This window comes from Bufo gargarizans, chromosome 2, assembly GCF_014858855.1.
Source record: "Bufo gargarizans isolate SCDJY-AF-19 chromosome 2, ASM1485885v1, whole genome shotgun sequence".
NCBI lineage: Eukaryota > Metazoa > Chordata > Amphibia > Anura > Bufonidae > Bufo > Bufo gargarizans.
The window spans coordinates 190459742-190483611 of NC_058081.1; the positions used below are offsets into that span (position 1 = coordinate 190459742).

At 47.6% G+C, this 23870-nt stretch overlaps 1 protein-coding gene across 6 annotated transcripts in view; it reads left to right on the top strand.

Moving 5' to 3' along the window:
* The window catches only part of HERC1 (HECT and RLD domain containing E3 ubiquitin protein ligase family member 1), a 181712-nt gene that overhangs the window by 152361 nt on the left and 5481 nt on the right, over nt 1–23870 (top strand). For all 6 annotated transcript variants that reach the window (XM_044279795.1, XM_044279796.1, XM_044279797.1 and 3 more), the window contains exons 67-72: nt 5023–5178; nt 15887–16009; nt 16172–16274; nt 21924–22093; nt 22894–23032; nt 23259–23428. In XM_044279795.1, the coding sequence (XP_044135730.1) occupies nt 5023–5178; nt 15887–16009; nt 16172–16274; nt 21924–22093; nt 22894–23032; nt 23259–23428 (861 nt within the window). The remainder of the gene's footprint in view (nt 1–5022; nt 5179–15886; nt 16010–16171; nt 16275–21923; nt 22094–22893; nt 23033–23258; nt 23429–23870) is intronic.

The following is a 23870-nucleotide window of genomic DNA, read 5'->3' on the forward strand; positions in this document are numbered from 1 at the left end:
TTCTTATGTAAATGAATCTCTAGACAGATTTACTATTGGGACTATTAAAAAGTCGCAAAAAAGTCTCAACTTCACTCCAGTGAGGACCATGCTTATCTTATGAGACTTTTTAACCACTTCAGCCCCGCTAGGTGAAACCCCCTTCATGACCAGAGCACTTTTTACACTTCGGCACTACACTCCTTTCACCGTTTATCGCTCGGTCATGCAACTTACCACCCAAATGAATTTTACCTCCTTTTCTTCTCACTAATGGAGCTTTCATTTGGTGGTATTTTATTGCTGCTGACATTTTTACTTTTTTTGTTATTAATCAAAATGTAACGATTTTTTTGCAAAAAAAAAATGACATTTTTCACTTTCAGCTGTAAAATTTTGCAAAAAAAACGACATCCATATATAAATTTTTCGCCAAATTTATTGTTCTACATGTCTTTGATAAAAAAAAAAAATGTTTGGGCAAAAAAAAAAAATGGTTTGGGTAAAAGTTATAGCATTTACAAACTATGGTACAAAAATGTGAATTTCCGCTTTTTGAAACAGCTCTGACTTTCTGAGCACCTGTCATGTTTCCTGAGGTTCTACAATGCCCAGACAGTAGAAAACCCCCACAAATGACCCCATTTCGGAAAGTAGACACCCTAAGGTATTCGCTGATGGGCATAGTGAGTTCATAGAACTTTTTATTTTTTGTCACAAGTTAGCGGAAAATGATGATGATTTTATTTATTTATTTTTTTCTTACAAAGTCTCATATTCCACTAACTTGCGACAAAAAATAAAAAATTCTAGGAACTCGCCATGCCCCTCACGGAATACCTTGGGGTGTCTTCTTTCCAAAATGGGGTCACTTGTGGGGTAGTTATACTGCCCTGGCAATTTAGGGGCCCAAATGTGTGAGAAGAACTTTGCAATCAAAATGTGTAAAAAATGACCGGTGAAATCCAAAAGGTGCACTTTGGAATATGTGCCCCTTTGCCCACCTTGGCAGCAAAAAAGTGTCACACATCTGGTATCGCCGTACTCAGGAGAAGTTGGGGAATGTGTTTTGGGGTGTCATTTTACATATGAGACTTTGTAAGGAAAAAAGAAAAAAAAAGAAAAATCATCATTTTCCGCTAACTTGTGACAAAAAATAAAAAATTCTAGGAACTCGCCGTGCCCCTCACGGAATACCTTGGGGTGTCTTCTTTCCAAAATGGGGTCACTTGTGGCGTAGTTATACTGCCCTGGCAATTTAGGGGCCCAAATGTGTAAGAAGTACCTTGCAATCAAAATGTGTAAAAAATGGCCTGCGAAATCCGAAAGGTGCCCCTTTGCCCACCTTGGCTGCAAAAAAGTGTCACACATGTGGTATCGCCGTACTCAGGAGAAGTAGGGTAATGTGTTTTGGGGGGTCATTTTACATATACCCATGCTGGGTGAGAGAAATATCTTGGCAAAAGACAACTTTTCCCATTTTTTTATACAAAGTTGGCATTTGACCAAGATATTTTTCTCACCCAGCATGGGTATATGTAAAATGACACCCCAAAACACATTCCCCAACTTCTCCTGAGTACGGCGATACCACATGTGTGACACTTTTTTGCAGCCTAGATGCGCAAAGGGGCCCAAATTCCTTTTAGGAGGGCATTTTTAGACATTTTGATCCCAGACTTCTTATCACACTCTCGGGCCCCTAAAAATCCAGGGCAGTATAAATACCCCACATGTGACCCCACTTTGGAAAGAAGACACCCCAAGGTATTCAATGAGGGGCATGGCGAGTTCCTAGAATTTTTTTTTTTTTTGCACAAGTTAGCGGATATTGATTTTTTTTTTTTGTTTTTTTCTCACAAAGTCTCACTTTCCGCTAACTTAGGACAAAAATTTCAATCTTTCATGGACTCAATATGCCCCTCAGCAAATACCTTGGGGTGTCTTCTTTCCGAAATGGGGTCACATGTGGGGTATTTATACTGCCCTGGCTTTTTAGGGGCCCTAAAGCGTGAGAAGAAGTCTGGAATATAAATGTCTAAAAATGTTTACGCATTTGGATTCCGTGAGGGGTATGGTGCGTCCATGTGAGATTTTATTTTTTGACACAAGTTAGTAGAATATGAGACTTAGTAAGAAAAAACAAAAACAAAAACAAACAAAAAATTTCCGTTAACTTGTGCCCAAAAAAATGTCTGAATGGAGCCTTACCAGGGGGGGGGGGGGTGATCAATGACAGGGGGGTGATCAATGACAGGGGGGGTGATCACCCATATAGACTCCCTGATCACCCCCCTGTCATTGATCACCCCCCCTGTAAGGCTCCATTCAGACATCCGCATGATTTTTTACGGATCCATGGATACATGGATCGGATCCACAGAACGCATGCGGACGTCTGAATGGAGCCTTACAGGGGGGTTATCAATGACAGAGGGTGATCAGGGTGATCACCCCCCTGTCACTGATCACCCCCCCTGTAAGTCTCCATTCAGACATCCGCATGATTTTTTACAGATCCATGGATACATGGTTCGGATCCACAGAACGCATGCGGACGTCTGAATGGAGCCTTACAGGGGGGTTATCAATGACAGGGGGTAATCAGGGTGATCACCCCCCTGTCACTGATCACCCCCCCTGTAAGGCTCCATTCAGACATCCGCATGATTTTTTACGGATCCATGGATACATGGATCGGATCCACAGAACGCATGCGGACGTCTGAATGGAGCCTTACAGGGGGGTTATCAATGACAGGGGGTAGGTATCAGGGTGATCACCCCCCTGTCACTGATCACCCCCCCTGTAAGGCTCCATTCAGACATCCGCATGATTTTTTACGGATCCATGGATACATGGATCGGATCCACAAAACGCATGCGGACGTCTGAATGGAGCCTTACAGGGGGGTTATCAATGACAGGGGGTGATCAGGGTAATCAGGGTGATCACCCCCCTGTCACTGATCACCCCCCCTGTAAGGCTCCATTCAGACATCCGCATGATTTTTTACGGATCCATGGATACATGGATCGGATCCACAAAACGCATGCGGACGTCTGAATGGAGCCTTACAGGGGGGTTATCAATGACAGGGGGTGATCAGGGTAATCACCCCCCTGTCACTGATCACCCCCCCTGTAAGGCTCCATTCAGACATCCGCATGATTTTTTACGGATCCATGGATACATGGATCGGATCCACAGAACGCATGCGGACGTCTGAATGGAGCCTTACAGGGGGGTTATCAATGACAGGGGGTGATCAGGGTAATCAGGGTGATCACCCCCCTGTCACTGATCACCCCCCCTGTAAGGCTCCATTCAGACATCCGCATGATTTTTTACGGATCCATGGATACATGGATCGGATCCACAGAACGCATGCGGACGTCTGAATGGAGCCTTACAGGGGGGTTATCAATGACAGGGGGGTGATCAGGGAGTGTATATGGGTGATCACCCCCCTGTCATTGATCACCCCCCTGTAAGGCTCCATTCAGACGTCCGCATGTGTTTTGCGGATCCGATCCATGTATCCATGGATCCGTAAAAATCATGCGGACGTCTGAATGGAGCCTTACAGGGGAGTGATCAATGACAGGGGGGTGATCAATGACAGGGGGTGATCAGGGAGTGTATATGGGTGATCACCCGCCTGTCATTGATCACCCCCCTGTAAGGCTCCATTCAGACGTCCGTATGCTTTTTGCGGATCCGATCCATGTATCCGTGGATCCGTAAAAATCATACGGACGTCTGAACGGAGCCTGACAGGGGGTGATCAATGACAGGGCGGTGATCAATGACAGGGGGGTGATCAGGGAGTTTATATGGGGTGATCAGGGGTTTATAAGGGGTTAATAAGTGACGGGGGGGGGGGTGTAGTGTAGTGTGGTGTTTGGTGCTACTGTACTTATCTACCTGAGTCCTCTGGTGGTCGATCCTAACAAAAGGGACCACCAGAGGACCAGGTAGGAGGTATATTTATTTATTATACACACTTATATAGCGCTACTAATTCCGCAGCGCTTTACAGACATTATCATCCAACTGTCCCCAATGGGGCTCACAATCTAAGGTCCCTATCAGTATGTCTTTTGGAGTGTGGGAGGAAACCGGAGTACCCGGAGGAAACCCACGCAAACACGGGGAGAACATACAAACTCCATGCAGATGTTGCTCTTGGTCGGATTCGAACCTAGGACCCCAGCGCTGCAAGGCAGTCCTGCTCTTCTGGGTGGACGCATATACGCGTCCTCCCGTGAGAGCCGAGATTTCCTGTGAACGCGCACGTCTAATATACCTGTTAGGGGTTAAAAAATTCGGATCTCCAGCCTGCCAGCGAGCGATCGCCGCTGGCAGGCTGGAGATCCACTCGCTTACCTTCCGTTCCTGTGAGCGCGCGCGCGTTCACAGGAAATCTCGGCTCTCACGGGAGGACGCGTATATGCGTCCACCCAGAAGAGCAGGACCGCCGGCAGGACGCAATCCTGCGTACGGCGGTCCTGAGGTGGTTAATAGAACATGCGACTTTTTCATAAAAACATGTGACTTTTTCGTAAAGATGTGCGACTTTTGAAAAGCTGCTTACTGACGGATAAACTGCTACCGTCAAACCACATTTATTACAGTCTTAAAGGGACGATCATAAATCTGACTTGGCGAAAACTGACTTTTGCCATATGTGAAAGTGGAGTGAGCTGTCAGAGTAATGATAAATCTGGCCCAGTGAGTTCAGTTCCAGCACCATTTCATGTTCTCTTTTACTATCAAGTATCAACTCTTTCTCCAATGTGCTAAAGACACTTACAGCGTCAGCGTCACAGTGCATATACGTTTGGGTTCTGTTTACATTATCATCATGGCTTGCATTTTTGACTGTTTTTTAACGGTAAGAATGTTTCTGCAGACTGTGCGTTTCTTGCCAGTAAAAAAACACAAAAAAACAACAAAGGACAGGAACTAAGTGGCAGTGTGAACAGAGACTAATTACAGTGTAATTCATTGTGCTCTTGTCTGTTCTGAACCAAATTCCAGATGTCTTGTGGCTTCAAGCACTCAGCCGTGGTGACAGCAGATGGGAAACTTTTCACATTTGGAAATGGAGATTATGGTCGTCTGGGTTTAGGGAATACATCCAACAAGAAGCTGCCTGAACGTGTGACAGCCCTTGAAGGATTTCACATTGGACAGGTAATGTGGTTCAAATATTTCACTTAAAGGAGTTATGAGTTATTAAAAAATAAATTTAAATGCAATTGTTGTAAAATAAAAAGAGGAAATATACTTATAGATAAAAAAGTTAGTAGGGCACACCTGCATTCAAATACACATGGGAGATTTGTGTAGACAATAAATTTTATTTTAAACGAAAATTGTATATTGTGGCATATAAAACGTTATTAAACATATAATTGCATGCTATATAAACTTAGTATTGCTTGTAAAATTGATAAAATCAATAACCGAAATAGACACTACGATATAAAATCGTATAAACGATCCTGGAGGAATAAAATTCTAGTAAAGTCTCAAAAAGGATTTGTTCCTTCTTATAGCTCTATATGTCCGTATTGCATTACTCATCCAGCGAGTCTAATTGCTAAGCTGTTTAACTCAGTCCGTGGTGTTCAGAGTTTTAAAGGCAAGGTTCACAGATTGACTTCAATGTAACCAAATAGAGTCTTATGGTATAGTCACTTGTGTTTCTTTTACTTTGAATTATTGGTATCTCAAATCCCACTGTCTGTATATAAACTAGTTTGGCACAGATTTTTACTCACAGTTCTGTAGAGTTGTGCCGGCTGTGCTGCGGTTAGCATGGTGTCCCACGTGTAATGCGCTTGCAGGCAGTGGTATAGCTTCCAGAGGGTAGGTTCAGGGATCTTCGGTAATCACTTGCAGGAGTGCCGTCTTGGTGATTTTATGTGATGTATGTCTTGACACCTTTTTCTGGGAAGTCTTTATCACCTACTGACTCCAATTAGGATAATGGGATCAACACCTTTGACCCAATGCTGGGTCTAATTACCAGATGTGGATTCAGTTACATATTTATTCCCAGAATTTTTGTACAGTCACTCAGAACTGAGAAAGCTTGTTGGAAGAACGAGTGAAACGTTTTCAAGAAATCTACAGTACGTCCAGTTGCCTTGATTTATTCTTTACAGATATATTTATGTGATGTAGTTCCTGCACAGGTGCTCAATCAAGCGGCAGGTCAGTTGTCACTGCGGCTATCGATTTAAGATTTTTCCTGCCAAATTTTCGATACCGATCCCTCTCCTTACGGTCGACTTGAAGCGCTTCAATATCCCAATTGTGTGCTAAATTTCATGGGGTTATCCTTACCAGTTTTATACTCCATCGCTTATAGCACTAATGCATTAATACTTTCCCCCAGGAGTTGGTGGCATAGCCATATACCCAAAGTGACTGCTGCAGCCAATCACTGGCTTCATTGGTCTTGTGCCATCAGGGGAAGACTGGCCATAGACCACACAGGAAAAGTTCCCTGTGGGCTGATGCCCAGAGGGCTGCCCAAGCCCTCCTCATGGCTGCCAGTCGGGTACATAGTTATCTGATGCTAGGAGTATCTGATGCTGATGCACCTGGCTGGCAGAAGAAAGTGCCCTCCTGCATTCAGCAGTATTGCCCTCCTCAGGACAGTGATAGAGTTGAATGCTGCAGCACTGTGTATTTGGTTCTTCTGTGGCCATGTTTTGTGCTGTACTACAGTATTGCTGACCCGCCTACTTATATTGGCCCTGCCTACAACATGGGGCCACATTTAGTTTTTTTTCAGGGCCACTTTAACCCCTTAAGGACTCAGCCCTATTTCACCTTAAGGACTTGGCCATTTTTTGCAAATCTGACCAGTGTCACTTTAAGTGCTCATAATTTTAAAACACTTTGACTTATCCAGCCCATTCTGAGATTGTTTTTTCGTCACATATTGTACTTCATGACACTGGTAAAATGAAGTAAAAAAAATAAATTTTCTCGCCCATTTTCCTTGGGGGACACAGACCTTGGGTATAGCTCAGCTCCCTAGGAGGCGTGACACTAAGTAAAACTGTTAAGCCCCTCCTCCATCAGCTATACCCTCAGCCTGGAGATAGAGGCTACCAGTTTTAGCTTAGTGTCCAAGGAGGCAAGACACTCCCTGCTACTGCAGGGCTGTTTTCTCCTTGTTATTTTTACTTTTTCTTCTAATTTTGTTATTTTATTTTTTCCTAGGGATACCAGAGACGCATTTGACCTCTCTGCTCTCCCGGGGTTGAGCTGCGCCAGTGCCAACTTATCTGCACTGCTGCCTCCCCCACAGAAGCAATAGGAGGATCTGGGCAGCAATGGCTCCCCTACATCCCGCCAGCTAGGGGGTCGCCCGCACGCCAAGCCCCTCTTCCAGCTTCCTGCCACTGCGGTGCCAGTGGCTGAAGGGGCGACCCTGCTGGAAAGGACTGAGGGTGAAGACGTCGCACGGTGAGATGGCTATTCCAGCCCATACCCCGTCCCTATCTGCAGCATCTACCCCTCTGGGTAAGGGGGGCACCCGTGGTCGCTCATTCTGAGCGCTCATCTGCAGGACAATGCAGCACAGCAGCATCCTCAGCACCCCCACGCTTTTCCCCCCCACGCTGCTATCTTTCTCCCCCCCCCTCCCCCTCATCGGGGCTGACTCCATTTTTCTCTTCTCTCTCTCCCCCTTCCCGCCGAGAACGGGGGGCGGGGCTTAGCGGTCCCGGCAGGGGGCGGGGCTTCCGCGCGTCATTTTGGGGGCGGAGCTACGTTCTCCTTCACAGGAGACATTTCAAGCGCTGGAGGGGGCGGAGCTTGTTCCCCGCGCTTTCTGCTGAGGTTTCCCGCGCTTCCTCACTCCTGACAGGAAGCTGGGACACGGTGGGGGACTCTAACCTCCTGTGTACATCGCTCGGCTTCTGTGGGCGCTCTCTGCTGCTCACTGCTGTTCACTGCTTCTCTGCTGCTGCTGATCTGGGCCATCTCCTGACGTTCTTCTGAGGCACTGGTAGGACAGTTAACCCTCTCCTAACCCTCCTGGTCATAGCTGCTATAACCCTTTGTGGTCTCTATATTAGAGTACAACCACACTTCAGCATGTCAGATCCCACAGGTGCCCCCAAACCCTGGTACCATGCCTGTACCGCCTGTAAGGAACTTTTTCCGCGTGGGCAATCTGAGCCGCATTGCCTTGCATGTCAGGCCCCGGTGCAGGGCCCGCTTCCCGCTGCGCCCCCCGGTGCCTCTGAACCCCCTGACTGGGCTAGGTCTCTGTCTCAGGCGGTGGAAAGCCTTACACACGTAGTGGGCCGTCTCGTGGATAGACCGCCTCTCCCGCAGGCTGCCACAATCCCTGTCGCACCCGCTGGGACTACCGTTTCTGCCGCCCCCACTGGTTCCCTGCCTCCCAGCGAATCTTCCAGGGCCCGGCATACTCAGAAACGTTCAAGGGTTGAGCGCACATCTTCTCCAGATGCTTCGCTCTCTCCGCCATGCGTGCGAGCTCAGTCAAGTCTATCCTCTCAAAGGGATACGCTTTCTGAGGGAGAACTGGCGGATTCGGACGTGGACATGGACTCAGAGCTTCCGTCCAAATTGGCGTCCGCGGTGGGGCATCTTGTCACTAGCATCCGTGATACCTTTCAGCTACACGATGACCCCCCCCAGCTCTGAACAGGCCGGCGTGTCCTTTCTCCGCCCCAAACAGGCCTCCAAGGTTTTTCCCATACACGCAGATTTTTCTTCTGTGGTATCCAAGGCTTGGACTCGGCCTAACGTCCGCTTTATTACACCCAAAAAGCTGGACATTTGTTATCCCTTTCCAGCGGATTCTGTGACCACGTGGACATCCCCGCCTAAGGTTGATCCTCCCGTGGCTCGCCTGTCCAAAAGCACTACTATTCCTGTACAGGACGGATCTTCCCTCCAGTCTGTTGAGGACCGTCGTACGGAATCCCTCTCCAAGGCCATATTTACTGCCTCTGGTTCGGCCCTTAGACCGGTCTTTGCCTCCGCCTGGGTTGGCAAAGCGGTCTCTGAATGGGGTTTGCAACTGGAACGGGAGTTAGGGTCGGACGTCCCTGTTCAGGACCTCCGTTCCTTAGCCCAACTAATTGTTCAGGCCGGAAAATTCGTCTGTGAGGCCTCCCTTGATGCGGGTGCCCTCATTGCCCGTTCCTCTGCCCTGGCAGTTTCTGTCAGGAGGGAACTCTGGCTGAAGGTTTGGGCGGCGGACGCCGCTTCCAAACGCTCTTTGGCCGGCCTACCATTCACGGGTTCCCGCCTGTTCGGAACCCGTCTGGACGAACTTATATCAGAGGCCACGGGTGGGAAGAGTACTCACCTCCCCCAGTCCAGGCCAATGGGCGCCCCCCGTGGTCGCGCTGGTTCGTCCCGTTTTCGGTCCTTTCGCAAGCCCACCGGGTCTAGACCCGCGGCCAGTTCTTCTTCCTCTGGCCCACCCCAGGATAGACGCAAGAAGCCGTTTTTTCGGACGCAACCTACCTGGCGCAAGTCCCAGCCTGCACGGGCTCCCACAGGCCAGCAGCCCTCTGCCTGAAGGTGCGCCCCCACCCACCCGGGTGGGGGGCCTCCTTCTCCTATTCAGGAACGTATGGCGGGCCCACATCTCAGACGCATGGGCGCTCGAGATTGTATCTTGCGGATACAAAATCGAATTTGCGTCCATTCCGCCAGACCGTTTCTTCCGATCCCGTCCTCCGCGAGATCCCGTACGAGTGGCCGCCTTCTTCGCGGCCATTCACTCTCTAATGGACAAGGGTGTCGTCGCCCCCGTGCCTCCGACGGAAAGGTTCAGGGGGTTCTACTCGAACCTCTTTGTGGTTCCCAAGAAGGAAGGCTCAGTGCGTCCGATCTTGGACCTAAAACGCCTGAACCGTTTTCTCCGACTGCAGAGATTCCGGATGGAGTCTCTCAGGTCCGCAGTGGCCTCCCTGGAAAGAGGGGATTTCATGGCCTCAATCGACATTCAGGATGCATACCTCCACGTTCCGGTTGCTCCATGTCATCACCGCTTCCTGCGCTTTGCGGTGGGGGACGATCACTTCCAATTCGTCGCCCTTCCCTTTGGTCTGGCGACTGCTCCTCGAGTGTTCACCAAGGTCCTGGCCCCTGTCTTGGCCCTTCTACGTTCAAGAAGTGTTTTTCTTCTCCCATACTTGGACGACATCCTGGTCAAGGCACCCTCCTTCTCTCAGACATCCCGCAGTGTGGAACTCACTCTGGAGACCCTGACGCGGTTCAGTTGGATTATCAACCACCCCAAATCTTCCCTTACCCCCTCCAGACGGCTGATCTTCCTGGGGATGCTCCTGGATACAGAGTTGGCGGAGGTCCGCCTTCCGTCGGACAAGCGTCTGGCCCTTCGCGGGTCGGTTCGCAGTCTCCTCCGTCATCACCGCCCTTCCCTCAGATCCAGCATGCGGTTGTTGGGAAAGATGGTTGCCTGTTTCGAAGCGGTGCCGTTCGCACAATTCCGATCCCGCACCTTTCAGAGGGCAATTCTGTCGGCCTGGGACAAATCACTGAGGAGTCTGGACAAGACCTTTCTTCTGCCTCCCCTGGCTCGAGCTTCCCTCGGCTGGTGGTTGCATATCCCTCTAAGGGGGAAGTCCTTCCTTCCACTGAACTGGCTGGTGATTACCACAGATGCCAGCTTACGGGGGTGGGGGGGGGGTTTTCCCTCCCCGGTCCGTCCAGGGCGTTTGGTCTCTATCGGAGTCCAGACTTCCAATCAATATTCTGGAACTGAGGGCGATTCTTCTGTCCCTCAGACACTGGACCCATCTGCTGAGGGCCACCCTGTTCGGATCCAATCGGACAATGCCACGGCTGTGGCATACATAAACCATCAGGGAGGCACTCGCAGCGATGCAAGAGGTGACCCTCATTCTCCTCTGGGCAGAGACGCACGTGCCGGCCTTATCTGCGATTTACATCCCGGGGGTGGACAACTGGGCGGCGGATTTCCTCAGCCGGTCCACCATCGACCCGGGAGAATGGTCCCTGCACCCAGAGGTGTTCGAAGCCCTTTGTCTTCGCTGGGGTCGCCCCGACGTGGACCTCATGGCCTCCAAATTCAACCACAAGGTCCCCCTATACCTGGCCAGGGCACGGGACCCGAAGGCATACGGCGCCGACGCGCTCGTCCTTCCGTGGCGCGAATTCTCCCTTCTGTACGTCTTTCCTCCTTTTCCCCTCCTGCCACGGGTTCTTCGGAGGATCGCGGCAGAGGGCGTCCCCGCGATTCTAATCGCCCCGGATTGGCCCCGCCGGTCTTGGTACGCCGACCTAATGTTGCTGTTGGCAGACGCACCGTGGCCACTGCCCTCCAGGGAAGACCTTCTCTCTCAGGGACCGATCTTCCACGAGCATTTAGGCTCGCTACGTTTGACGGCGTGGCTATTGAGACCGCCGTCTTAACGCGACGGGGTTTCTCCGCGGACGTAGTCCGCACCATGATCCGGGCTCGTAAGCCCGTATCCTCTAGGATCTACTATCGGGTTTGGAGGTCCTATCTGGGGTTCTGTGAGTCCCGGAGCATCCCACCTCTCCGGTTTTCTCTTCCCACAATCCTGTCCTTCCTCCAGTCGGGTCTGGACCTGGGGCTGTGCCTCAGTTCTCTGAAGGGTCAGATTTCGGCGCTGTCTATTCTTCTCCAGCGTCCCCTGGCCCCTCTAGGGCCAATTAAGACCTTTTTACAAGGGGTGGCTCACTCTGTTCCGCCGTACCGCCCTCCAGTTCCTTCCTGGGACCTGAATGTGGTGCTCTCGGCGCTCCAATCAGCCCCCTTCGAGCCTTTACGGGAGGTCTCCCTTCGCCTTCTGTCCTGCAAGGTCATCTTTCTTGTGGCCGTCACGTCTCTCCGACGGGTGTCGGAGTTAGCGGCTCTTTCTTGCTCCGAACCTTTCCTGATCTTCCACCAGGATAAGGTTGTGCTTCGGCCTGTCCCGACTTTCCTGCCAAAGGTGGTCTCCGCCTTTCACATCAATGAGGACATCGTCCTTCCGTCGCTCTGTCCCTCTCCTTCCCACCCCAGAGAACGGGAACTGCACCGTCTGGATGTGGTCAGGGCGTTGAGGATTTACTTGGAGGTCACCGGGTCCTTTCGGCGCACGGACTCCCTGTTTGTGGTTCCGGAGGGTTCGCGCAAAGGGTTGGCGGTCTCCAAGGTGGCTATTGCCCGTTTCATTAAACTGGCGGTGTCTGAGGCTTATCGAGCCAAGGGCAGACCTCCGCCTTTTGGCGTCACTGCTCATTCCACCAGAGCAGTCGGAGCTTCCTGGGCGCAGAGGCATCGGGCCTCGGCTGAACAGTTGTGCAAAGCAGCCACTTGGTCCTCTCTGCACACTTTCACAAAGTTCTATAGGGTGCATACGCATGCATCAGCGGATGCTGCGTTGGGCCGCCTGGTTTTGCAGGCAGCGGTTTCCTGATGCTCTGGTGGTGTTCCGCCTTGGGTTTGTGGTCCCTCCCTTCTTGGACTGCTCTTGAACGTCCCAAGGTCTGTGTCCCCCAAGGAAAATGGGCGAGAAAAGGAGATTTTTGTATAACTTACCAGTTAAATCTCTTTCTCGCTCTTCCTTGGGGGACACAGCACCCACCCTTCTGTGTTTGGTTACAGGGTTATGGTCTGGCGCCCCGTTGGGTTGCTGGCTGGTTGTTTCCGTTATTGGTTGTTATCCTTTCACTACTTGGACACGCAACTGGTAGCCTCTATCTCCAGGCTGAGGGTATAGCTGATGGAGGAGGGGCTTAACAGTTTTACTTAGTGTCACGCCTCCTAGGGAGCTGAGCTATACCCAAGGTCTGTGTCCCCCAAGGAAGAGCGAGAAAGAGATTTAACTGGTAAGTTATACAAAAATCTCCTTTTTTAGCATAAAAAAATACCTAATTTACCAAAAATTTTGAAAAACTTGCAAATTTCAAAGTTTCAGTTTCTCTACTTCTGTAATACATAGTAATACCCCCCCAAAATTGTGATGACTTTACATTCCCCATATGTCTACTTCATGTTTGATTTATTTTGGGAATTATATTTTATTTTTTGGGGATGTTACAAGGCTTAGAAGTTTAGAAGCAAATCTTGAAATTTTTCAGAAATTTACAAAAACCCAATTTTTAGGGACCACTACAGGTCTGAAGTCACTTTGCGAGGCTTACATAATAGAAACCGCCCAAAAATGACCCCATTCTATAAACTACACCCCTCAAGGTATTCAAAACTGAGTTTACAAACTTCGTTAACCCTTTAGGTGTTGCACAAGAGTTATTAGCAAATGGGGATGAAATTTGAGAATTTCATTTTTTTGCCTAATTTTCCATTTTAACCCATTTTTTCCACTAACAAAGCAAGGGTTAACAGCCAAACAAGGCTGTATCTTTATTGCCCTGACTCTGCGGTTTACAGAAACACCCTATATGTGGCCGTAAACTACTGTACGGCCACACAGCGGGGCGTAGAGTGAAAGGTGTGCTATATGGTTTTTGGAAGCCAGATTTTGCTGGACTGTTTTTTTTTTTTACACCATGTCCCATTTGAAGCCCCCCTGATGCACCCCTAGAGTAGAAACTCCATAAAAGTGACCCCATCAAAGAAACTACACCCCTCAAGGTATTCAAAACTGATTTTACAAACTTTGTTAACCCTTTAGGTGTTGCACAAGATTTAATGGAAAATAGAGATACAATTACAACATTTTTGGCAGATTTTACATTTTAATATTTTTTTTCCAGTTACAAAGCAAGGGTTAACAGCCAAACAAAACTCATTATTTATGGCCCTGATTCTGTAGTTTACAGAAACACACCATATGTGGTCGTAAACCGCTGTACGCGCACACGGTAGGGCGCAGAAGGAAAGGAATGCCATACGGTTTTTGGAGGGCAGATTTTGCTGGACTGTTTTTTTTTTGACACCATGTCCCATTTGAAGCCCCCCTGATGCACCCCTAGAGTAGAAACTCCCAAAAAGTGACCCCATTTTAGAAACTACGGGATAGGGTGGCAGTTTTGTTGGTACTAGTTTAGGGTACATGTGATTTTTGGTTGCTCCATATTATACTTTTAGTGCGGCAAGGTAACAAGAAATAGCTTTTTTGGCACTTTTTTTGTTATTTACAACATTCATCTGACAGGTTAGATCATGTGGTAATTTTATAGAGCAGGTTGTCACGGACGCGGTGATACCTAATATGTATACAATTTTTTTTATTTATGTAAGTTTTATACAATGACTTCATTTTTAAAACCCAAAAAATGTTTTAGTGTCTCCATAGTCTGAGCCATAGTTTTTTCAGTTTTTGGGCGATTATCTTAAGTAGGGTCTCATTTTTTGCGGGATGAGATGACGGTTTGATTGACTATTTTGGGGTGCATATGACTTTTTGATCGCTTGCTATTACACTTTTTGTGACGTAAGATGACAAAAAAATGGCTTTTTTTACGGTGGTCACCTGAGGGGTTAAGTCATGTGATATTTTTATAGAGCCGGTCGATACGGACGCGGCGATACCTAATATGCATAGTTTATTTTTATTTATGTAAGTATTACAATGATTTCATTTTTGAAACAAAATCATGTTTTAGTGTTTCCATAGTCTAAGAGCCATAGTTTTTTCAGTTTTTCGGCGATTATCTTGGGTAGGGTATGATTTTTGTGGGATGAGATGATGGTTTGATTTATACTATTTTGGCGTACATGCAACTTTTTTGATCACTTTTATTACCTTTTTTGGGAAGTAAGGTGGGCAAAATTTATATTTTATCATAGTTTGAATTTTTTTATTTTTATGGCGTTCACCGTGCGGGGAAAGTAACATGACCGTTTTATAGATCAGGTTGTTACGGACGCGGCGATACCTAATATGTGTAGTGTATTTTTTATTTTATTTTTTAATTCAGTGATAAATGTGGGGGTTTTTTTTCTTCACTTTTTTTTACATTTTTTTTTTGACCCAGACCCACTTGGTTCTTGAAGATCCAGTGGGTCTGATGTCTGTATAATACAGTACAGTACACCATATAGGGTTCTGTACTGTATTTTACTTACACATAGATCTGTTCAGCACCATGGACAGCAGGACACTGGTTACATGGAAAGGGTTTAACGGCTGACATCTGCACAGATGTCAGCCGTTTATACCAGGGTGTCAGCAATGTACTGACACCCTGGTATACCCACTAGACGCCAACGAATTTTCAAGGGGAGGCGGGCGGGGGATCGCGATCCCGCCTCCCGCAACACCCCCACCGCCTGCGACACCCCCCCCCCGCACCACCCGCCGGCATAAAATCGTGCAGGGGTGCACGGGGGGGTTCAAAATCTTTATTTTAGGCACTCTAAAGTTTCTGATCCGCGGGGATCAGAAACTGCAAAAAGCGCAGCAAACCGCAGGTCTGAATTGACCTGCGGTTTGCTGCGATCGCCGACACGGGCGGTCGCATGACCCCCCCTGGCGGTGTGACAGGATGCCGGCTGAATGATTTCAGCTGGCATCCTGTTCAGATTAACCCCTGGGGTGCCGCAATCACTATTTAAACTTAGGACGTACCGGTACGCCCTGAGTCATTAAGGGGTTAAGTTCTCAGTCCGCCCCAGTGGGCCATATACTGCTGAGACTGATGCTTTGCTGCAGTGGTCATTTTGGGTGTTCCTGGCTTTGGGCTGCTTTTTGAATACCTCTTACAACCCCTTTAATATTTTTTTTTATTATCAGTGCATGAGTCTAGATTTGTCTTTGCAACAAATATTGATTGTTCTCTTTTCAGACTGCATCCTCATAATATGTAGAAAGTAAAAGATAAGTCTGTGCTTTTAATAACACCCATCAGAAATGTCATCTCCTCCTGTATATTTCAGGTGGCCTGTGGGCTGAACCATACTTTAGCTGTGTCTGCTGATGGATTGCTGGTCTGGGCGTTTGGAGATGGAGATTATGGAAAACTTGGCTTGGGAAACTCCACTGCAAAATCTTCACCACAGGTTTTTTTTTTTTTTTTTTTTTTTAATATTATACTGTTCCCTATAGAATTTGGAAACTTCTTTTTTTTTATTATATGTGGAAAGTAACTCCTGAAATTCCTTTTTGAACACGTTTCTAGTTTTGTACTTGGTAATGCGCTGATTAGTGTTGTTTCTGTTTAGAAAGTAGACACTCTGTGTGGAATTGGCATTAAGAAGGTGGCATGTGGGACACAGTTCTCTGTTGCACTGACTAAAGATGGCCATGTCTACACGTTTGGTCAAGGTGAGCATTTAAATTGTTAATATCCCTCATATTATTTAATCTTAATGTTCACTCATCTTGCACAATTACTAAGGCTGAGTTCACCTCTGCGTTGGAGTCTCTGTGCAGGGCCTCTCACAGATTCCATCAAAACTAGTGGACAAAAAAGGTCCTCAAAGTTTTTCCGCTAAAAGAGCAGACTCCTAAATGGAAAACAGACAGACACCATTATAGTCATTGGAGTCTTTTCGGCACTGTTCCATTTAGTTATATGCCAAATCTGGCATTGCTGATGTTTCTCGCTTGTATCATTGGGGGACACAGGAGACCATGGGTATAGCTGCTGCTGCCACTAGGAGGCGACACTAAGTAAAAAAGTGTTAGCTCTTCCTCTCAGCTAATCAGTTTTAGCTTAGTGTCTGTAGCAGGGCAGACCGCCCTGCTTGGCAGGACAGCTGGTACCATTTTCTTTTTCTTATTTTACTTTCTTCCCCTTTAGGTACGGGAAACAGAGACTCTTCACCTCTCTGTTTACCCAGGGAGAAAGGCCGGTGTTGGTTCCCCTCACTGGCCAACCTCCCCTAAGAAGGCAAAGTGGACCACAGCAGTCTAGCTCCCCTGCATCCCGCCATCCATGAGGTCACCTGCATTTCTGAGGCTGGGGCATCACATTTTCAAATTGATAATACAAAATAAAAGAAAAACTGTTATTCATGGTGCTAGCCAGCACTGTGCATGGGTCTGTTACAGTGTTAAACCCTTCTACAGGTGGTGCATGTGCGCTGCTGCCTCATGCAGCCACTCCTTCCGCACTTTCCCTTAAATCCACTGGATGTAGTACACACGGTCTCATCCCACCCTCCCTTCCACATTCGGAGTATTTGCACGATCACTGGTTACTGTATATCCGGTCGCATTACCCTCCTCCCATAGGAGGAGTGATTGCACTACCAATGTATACTGTACATCCTATCGCATTACCCCCCGCCACGGGTGACGTAATTTCCACTGGATACCTATCACATTACCCTCTTCCATACGTGGCGTAGTTGCACTCCACTGGATACGGTACAGGCCATAGCATTACCCCCTTCCATAGGTGGCGTAATTGCACTACCACTGGATACAGTACTTGCCGTATGCATTACTCCCTTCCATAGGTGGCATAATTGCATTACCAATGGATACAGTACTTGCCGTATGCATTATCCCCTTCCATAGGTGTAATAATTGCACTACCACTGGATACAGTACTTGCCGTATGCATTACCTCATTCCATAGGTGGCGTAATTGCACTACCACTGGCTACAATACTTGCTGTCTGCATTACCCCCTTCCATAGGTGGAGTAATTGCATTACCTCTGGTGGCTGTTCTGCCTGTCGCGTTACCCCCTTCCATAGGCAGAGTAATTGCACTACCACTGGATGCTGTTTTGTCAGTTGCATTACCGTACTTCCTGTTGCATTACCTCCTTTCACAAGTAGAGTAATCACACTAACTGGTGAAGTAACTGCACCAACATTGGATACTGCGATTACTACGCCACAGCACCAGATACCTTATCTCCTATCAGATTCCTCCTGTTTCACAGGTGGGGTGTGGCAAGAGACGGTACCTACTAGTGCCCTATACTCCTCATCTGGTGGAATACGGGTACACCACTGGATACTGTGGCTACTTCCACATTATCTCCTTCATTTTTGTGTGCTGGTTTGGGGCACCAGCATAACGACCTCTGTCCTCCCAGAGGGTTACCCCGCAACACTTGTGTTATTTATATACCCCCCATCACCGGTGGGCCTCCACCTTACAGGTTGGTCATGGTACTTGACATCTGCAATATGTAGTGCGTCAGACCTAGAACAGAATATTGTGGTTACAGTCGAGTCAAGTGTTGCACCAACTCTGAATACTCTATCCACTACTCCTCCTTATCAGGTTAAGGATTTATGCTAGCACTCCAGATTGGCTACTACGGTATGTTCACTTTCGCAGGTGGAGTATTCACACTAGCACTAGAGATCAGAGTTACTGCTGTAGGGCCTCCCCCTCAGGTAGGGTTTCTACCTTGCCACTGGCTTCAGCGGCTGCTACTGTATAGCTCCCTTCCCAGGTGAAGTGTTTATTCTAGAACTACTTAACTTGGCTAATATGGTATGGTACCATGGCTCCTACTGTATGGCCTCCCCCTCAGTATTGCGCTAGCTGTAGATCCTGTAGCTACTACTGTATGGCTTCCTTCTCAGGTGCAGTTTTGCTGTAGCCCTAGTTATTGTGGCTACCACGGTACGGCCTCCTCCTCAGGTGGAGTATTTGTGTTAGCACTACATACTATGGTTCCTACTGCACGGCATCCTCTTCAGGTGAAGGATTCGTCTAGCACTAGATACTGTGGCCTCTACTGTATAACCCCCTCAGGTGGAATATGGTACTAGCACTAGATATTATGGCTTCTACTGTATAGCCTTCTCTTCTTGCACTACCACTAGATCCTGTGGCTACTTCTGTATGGCCCTATTCTCAGGTGGGGAATTTGCCTTAGCCCTAACCTTTTTATCTGCTACCGTTTTGTTCCCTTCTCAGGCTCAGGGTTTATGGCCACCCCGCAAGCCGTGGTGGGTCCCATGTTGCTCCCTTCCCCACATCTTGCATTTGCACTGGGTATTAGTTCTGTGGTTTCTAACACTTGGCCTTCTGTTCCGTGCCATGTTTTGGCCCTGTAGCTCCTACCGCATCCCTCCTTCTACAGGTAAAACCTTTACACTGGTCCTAAGTGTGGTGATTGTATCTACAATTCCCTCTCAGGTGGACCTCCTGCTCATTTTACACTACCAATAAATGCCGTTGCTTTGACAAATGTTGTCTTTCTGCTGGTGTTTGGCGTTGTAGCTGACATGCCCATTCGTTCCTGATGACATGGTGATCTGCATTCCTTTCTTCATCAAACCAGGTATTTGCAATAGCAGGAATGCTATAGCTGATGAGCACCTAACTTCGGGTGCGCACTATTGTGGTGTTTTTCAGTTGGCATAGCTTAGTTTCTATGGCACTTGTCTACCACATTGTTTCCGTCACAAGTGGGACATTGGCGCTAACCATTGATGCTGTGACACCATCGGCGCTGCCTCTCTTAAGACATGAGTAATGACATGACCTTCGGTGGTGGACATACTTCTTCACTGCTCATCCCGTGAGTCGGCTACATTAGGCTCCTTTCACACCTGCATTCAGGTGTCCGCTCGTGAGCTCTGTTTAAAGGGGCTCACGAGCGGCCCTGAACGCAGCCGTCTGGCCCTAATGCATTCTCAGTGGAGGCGGATCCATTGACTTTCAATGTAAAGTCGGAACGGATCCGCTCAGGCTACTTTCACACTAGCGTTCGATCGGATCCGTTCTGAACGGATCCGATCATAATAATGCAGACGGAGGCTCCGTTCAGAACGGATCCGTCTGCATTATTTTTAGCATATAACAGCTAAGTGTGAAAATAGCCTCGTACGGATCCGTCCAGACTTTCAATGTAAAGTCAATGGGGGACGGATCCGCCTGAAGATTGAGCCATATTGTGGCATCTTCAAACGGATCCGTCCCATTGACTTACATTGTAAGTCTGGGCGGATCCGCACGCCTCCGCACGGCCAGGCGGACACCCGAACGCTGCAAGCAGCGTTCAGCTGTCCGCCTGTCCGTGCGGAGGCGAGCGGAGCGGAGGCTGAACGCCGCCAGACTGATGCAGTCTGAGCGGATCCGCTCCATTCAGACTGCATCAGGGCTGGACGGCTGCGTTCGGGTCCGCTCGTGAGCTCCTTCAAACGGAGCTCACGAGCGGACCGACGAACGCTAGTGTGAAAGTAGCCTTAGAAATTTTTTCTAAGTTCTAATGCAGACGGATCCGTTCTGAACGGAGCCACTGTCTGCATTAATATGAGCGGATCCATTCAGAACGGATCCGATCGAACGCAGGTGTGAAAGTAGCCTTACTTCCCCCACCAGGCAAAGCAGGGTTACTGTCACTCCTTGCCAATAGAGGTTTTGTTCCTGGAACGCAACACCCTTTCTACTTTATCCCCCCATCCCCCCCAGATACGGTTTCTGTCTACCTGACCAGTATCCATACTTCTTACTGCTCTGGAATACCGGCACTATTTTTTACTTTGTGACCAGTGTTTCTCTGGTACTGTTGGGACGTTGGACATCGTCATCTCACTCCCTCCGGCAGGGGTATTTCTCTTATCTCTGATACTGACCACATTCTTCCCTTCAGGCAGAGTTGCTACACTGACAGTATGTGGTCTCTGACGAGGCTTCCCACCCCCCGATGTTTCTGGCGTCGGCTTTGCTTCTACCTATCACCAAGGTATTTTGTTCTTTGGCCTGCTTTCTCTGTGGATTATCGGGCAGCTTCTCTCGCTAGAAGTCTCACAACAAGCCTTTACGGCTCTGTCTACCACTTTACCTTCTCCTTAGGGAGCGTTTCATTTTTTTTCTTTTTTTAGCAGAAGAGTATCCTGCGGTCCTTACCTGTTAGTTATGCTTCCATGAGTGTATAGCTGGGGAGCGTAGGTGCCTCTCTAATGGATTATAGCCAGCTCCTTTTTCACAGTGCAGTTGTCTTTGCTCTGCATGGTTTTCTTCGGCTGTCTAAAGCCAGTCATGATATGGTTCTGGATCCAGGATCACTCACATTCTTCCTTTTCCATGCTCTTATGCCGCATTCATCTCTGTTGCACAGCTGGGATGCTATTGGTCCCCAAGGACTATGTTCTTTCCTCTCAGACATCTCCCCAGTTGCCCATCGCCTTTCAATTTATACCTTTGACAGGTTCCCCTTGTGTTTTTTTTTTTTTTTTTTTTTCCATCTCCCGTTCTTTATCTTTTATTGCAAATTGGTCCACAGATGCCACCTCATCTTCCTGGGAGATCGCTACAGGACTGGTCTTGTGGATATTCTGTCCTGCTATGGCCACATCTTCTGAAGTCTCTCAAGCCCTTGGGCTTCCTTTAACTGGTGTTTCCTCTTTCTACCCAGTCTAAGACACTGCGTGTTCTTCACTCTCTGGCTGGCCTTTCAGGTTCATACTCTTTCTGGCCAATTCAGGGTTTTATGTGCATCCTTTTCCAGCATTTTAAAGTGGGATCTTATGGCCAGCCTTGGCTTTTGTTCTGGATTCTGTTCCCTCCCCATGGTACTGCTTTAGAACGTCCCATGGTCTTCTATGTCTCCTAATGATACGAGAGAGAAAATAGGATTTTTGTGCTCACCTGTAAAATCCTTTTCTCGCTGAGTTTATTGGGGGACACAGCTCCCACCCAGTGCGTACATTGCTGGCTCTACCTCATGGGTCCCAGCTGTTCTTGCTTCGGACCAGTCTCCAGTTCTCTTCTTACTCTGGTTTTCTGTTGGCTTCTCCTGGCTGCTCCTACTGCTTTTGTACAAACTGATTAGCTCAACTGATTAGCGTTACTTAGTATCGCCTCCTAGTGGCGGTAGCAGCTATACTCACGGTCTCCTGTGTCCTCAATAAACTCAGCGAGAAAAGGATTTTACAGGTAAGCACAAAAATCCTATTTTTCTTTATGCTGTTTCTACAACATAGCAGAATAATGAAAATGGATCATGACCTTTACTTAAACATAATTTCATATCGTATTGTAATTGTTCTTCAGACCGTCTAATTGGTTTGCCTGAAGGTCGAGCTCGGAATCACAATCGTCCCCAGCTGGTTACTGGTCTCCTGGGAATCTTCATTGAAGACATCGCAGTAGGAGCGGAGCACACATTAGCTCTCTCGTCTGCTGGTGATGTGTATGCTTGGGGTAGTAACTCAGAGGGTCAGGTTAGTGATGTGATTTCTGCAACTTTATACATGGGTTATTTTTGTAAGGTTTTCTCTTTGTCTCCTTCAGTTCTATTTTACAATATTGTTTTCAGGGTGTTAATATCGAGCAATATTATCCTGCAGAACCAATGATCTCTCCCTAGTTAACCTTTGTCTAACCATGCTTCCAGACCTTGTGTCTTTAAAGTTTGCATTCAGCTAGAAAGTTGTGTAAATTACTATTAAGTTAATTTATGTTAGTAAAGTTGGAAATTTCTTGAACAATTGTTTATTAAAGGGGTATTCCCATCTTAGACAATGGAGGCATATCGCTAGGATATGCCCCTATTGTCTGATAGGTGTGGGACCCGCACATATATCGAGAACGGAGCGAGGAGCGCTGTGGCTGGAGGACCCCAGATTTCCTGGGGTTTGTCCACCACCACCCGCCTCTCCCATAGAAATGAATGGGAGCATGCCACGCATGCACAGCCCATGCTCCCATTCATTTATATGGGGCAGACGGCAATTGCGCTCTCCTTCACTTTCGGGGCTCCGTTCTCGATATAGGTGCAGGTCCCAGCGGTGGGACATGCACCTATAAGACAATGGGGGCATATCCTAGCGATATGCCCCCATTGTCTAAATTGAGAAAACCTCTTTAAAGGTGAAGATGCTTGATAGAATAAAAGTGAGGCTGTCATAAATAGCTATAGCAAATAGGTAGAGAGGATATTTTATCACAGGGGCATGCAAAAGGTTTTTGGACCAGGAATCCCGCTGCAGTTTATCTTACCTTTCATTGTCATTGTTTTCAGCTTGGCCTTGGTCACACCAATCATGTACGTGAGCCCACTCTGGGCACAGCATTACAAGGCAAGAACATTCGTCAAATCTCAGCAGGGCGATGTCACAGTGCTGCATGGACGGCCACTCCTGTACCACCACGTGCCCCAGGTAACCTGCCACTAATGCCAATTATATGCTTTGGTTTGCGTGTTTTTTTTTTTGTTTTGTTTTTTCGTTTTTTTGCTTGTTTGCTTTTTTTTACAGATCTCATCCTGTGACGTAATTGCCTGTTTCTTACCCTTGCATGTACAGGAAAACAAATATGATTTTTATTGCTTCACTATTATTTGCTTGGACATATATCACTTTTAACTAGCTTGTACTGGATCTTTAGGTGTGTCAGTGCCATTGCAGTTGGGCCTCCCTGATGTTATACCACCACAATACAGTTCTCTGAAGGACATCTGTACCCACACAGTCAGAGCCAGACTACGGCTACTTTATCATTTCTCTGATCTTATGTATTCATCCTGGAGGTTATTGAACCTCAGCCCCAACAACCAGGTAAATTCTGATTATGCAGTACTTAATGGTCAGCAGCTTGTGGCACTTCAGCTGTGGTGAAACTACAACTCCCAAAATGATCCATTCACATCTATATGAGCTCTGATAAATGCCAAGCAAGTGTGCATGCCAGGAGTCGTAGTTTTACCACAGTTGAAGTGCTAGAGGTTGCTGATCCCTGCAATACTTCATTCCTAACAATGATTAAAACTTGTCATATGATGTGGTGTTTGTGAAGTGAATGCTGATTTTTCTGGACAATGACCGATATTGGTTTACTACTGACTGACAAATCCAGAATTCAGAAATAAGGGCCATCTGAGTTTTTTCATAAATTCATTCATTATTGTTGCTTGAGTAAGTACAGCATATGGTTACACATTTCACACCGAAATTAATGACAAGATAACATTGATTGTTAAAGGGTTGTGTAAAATAAATA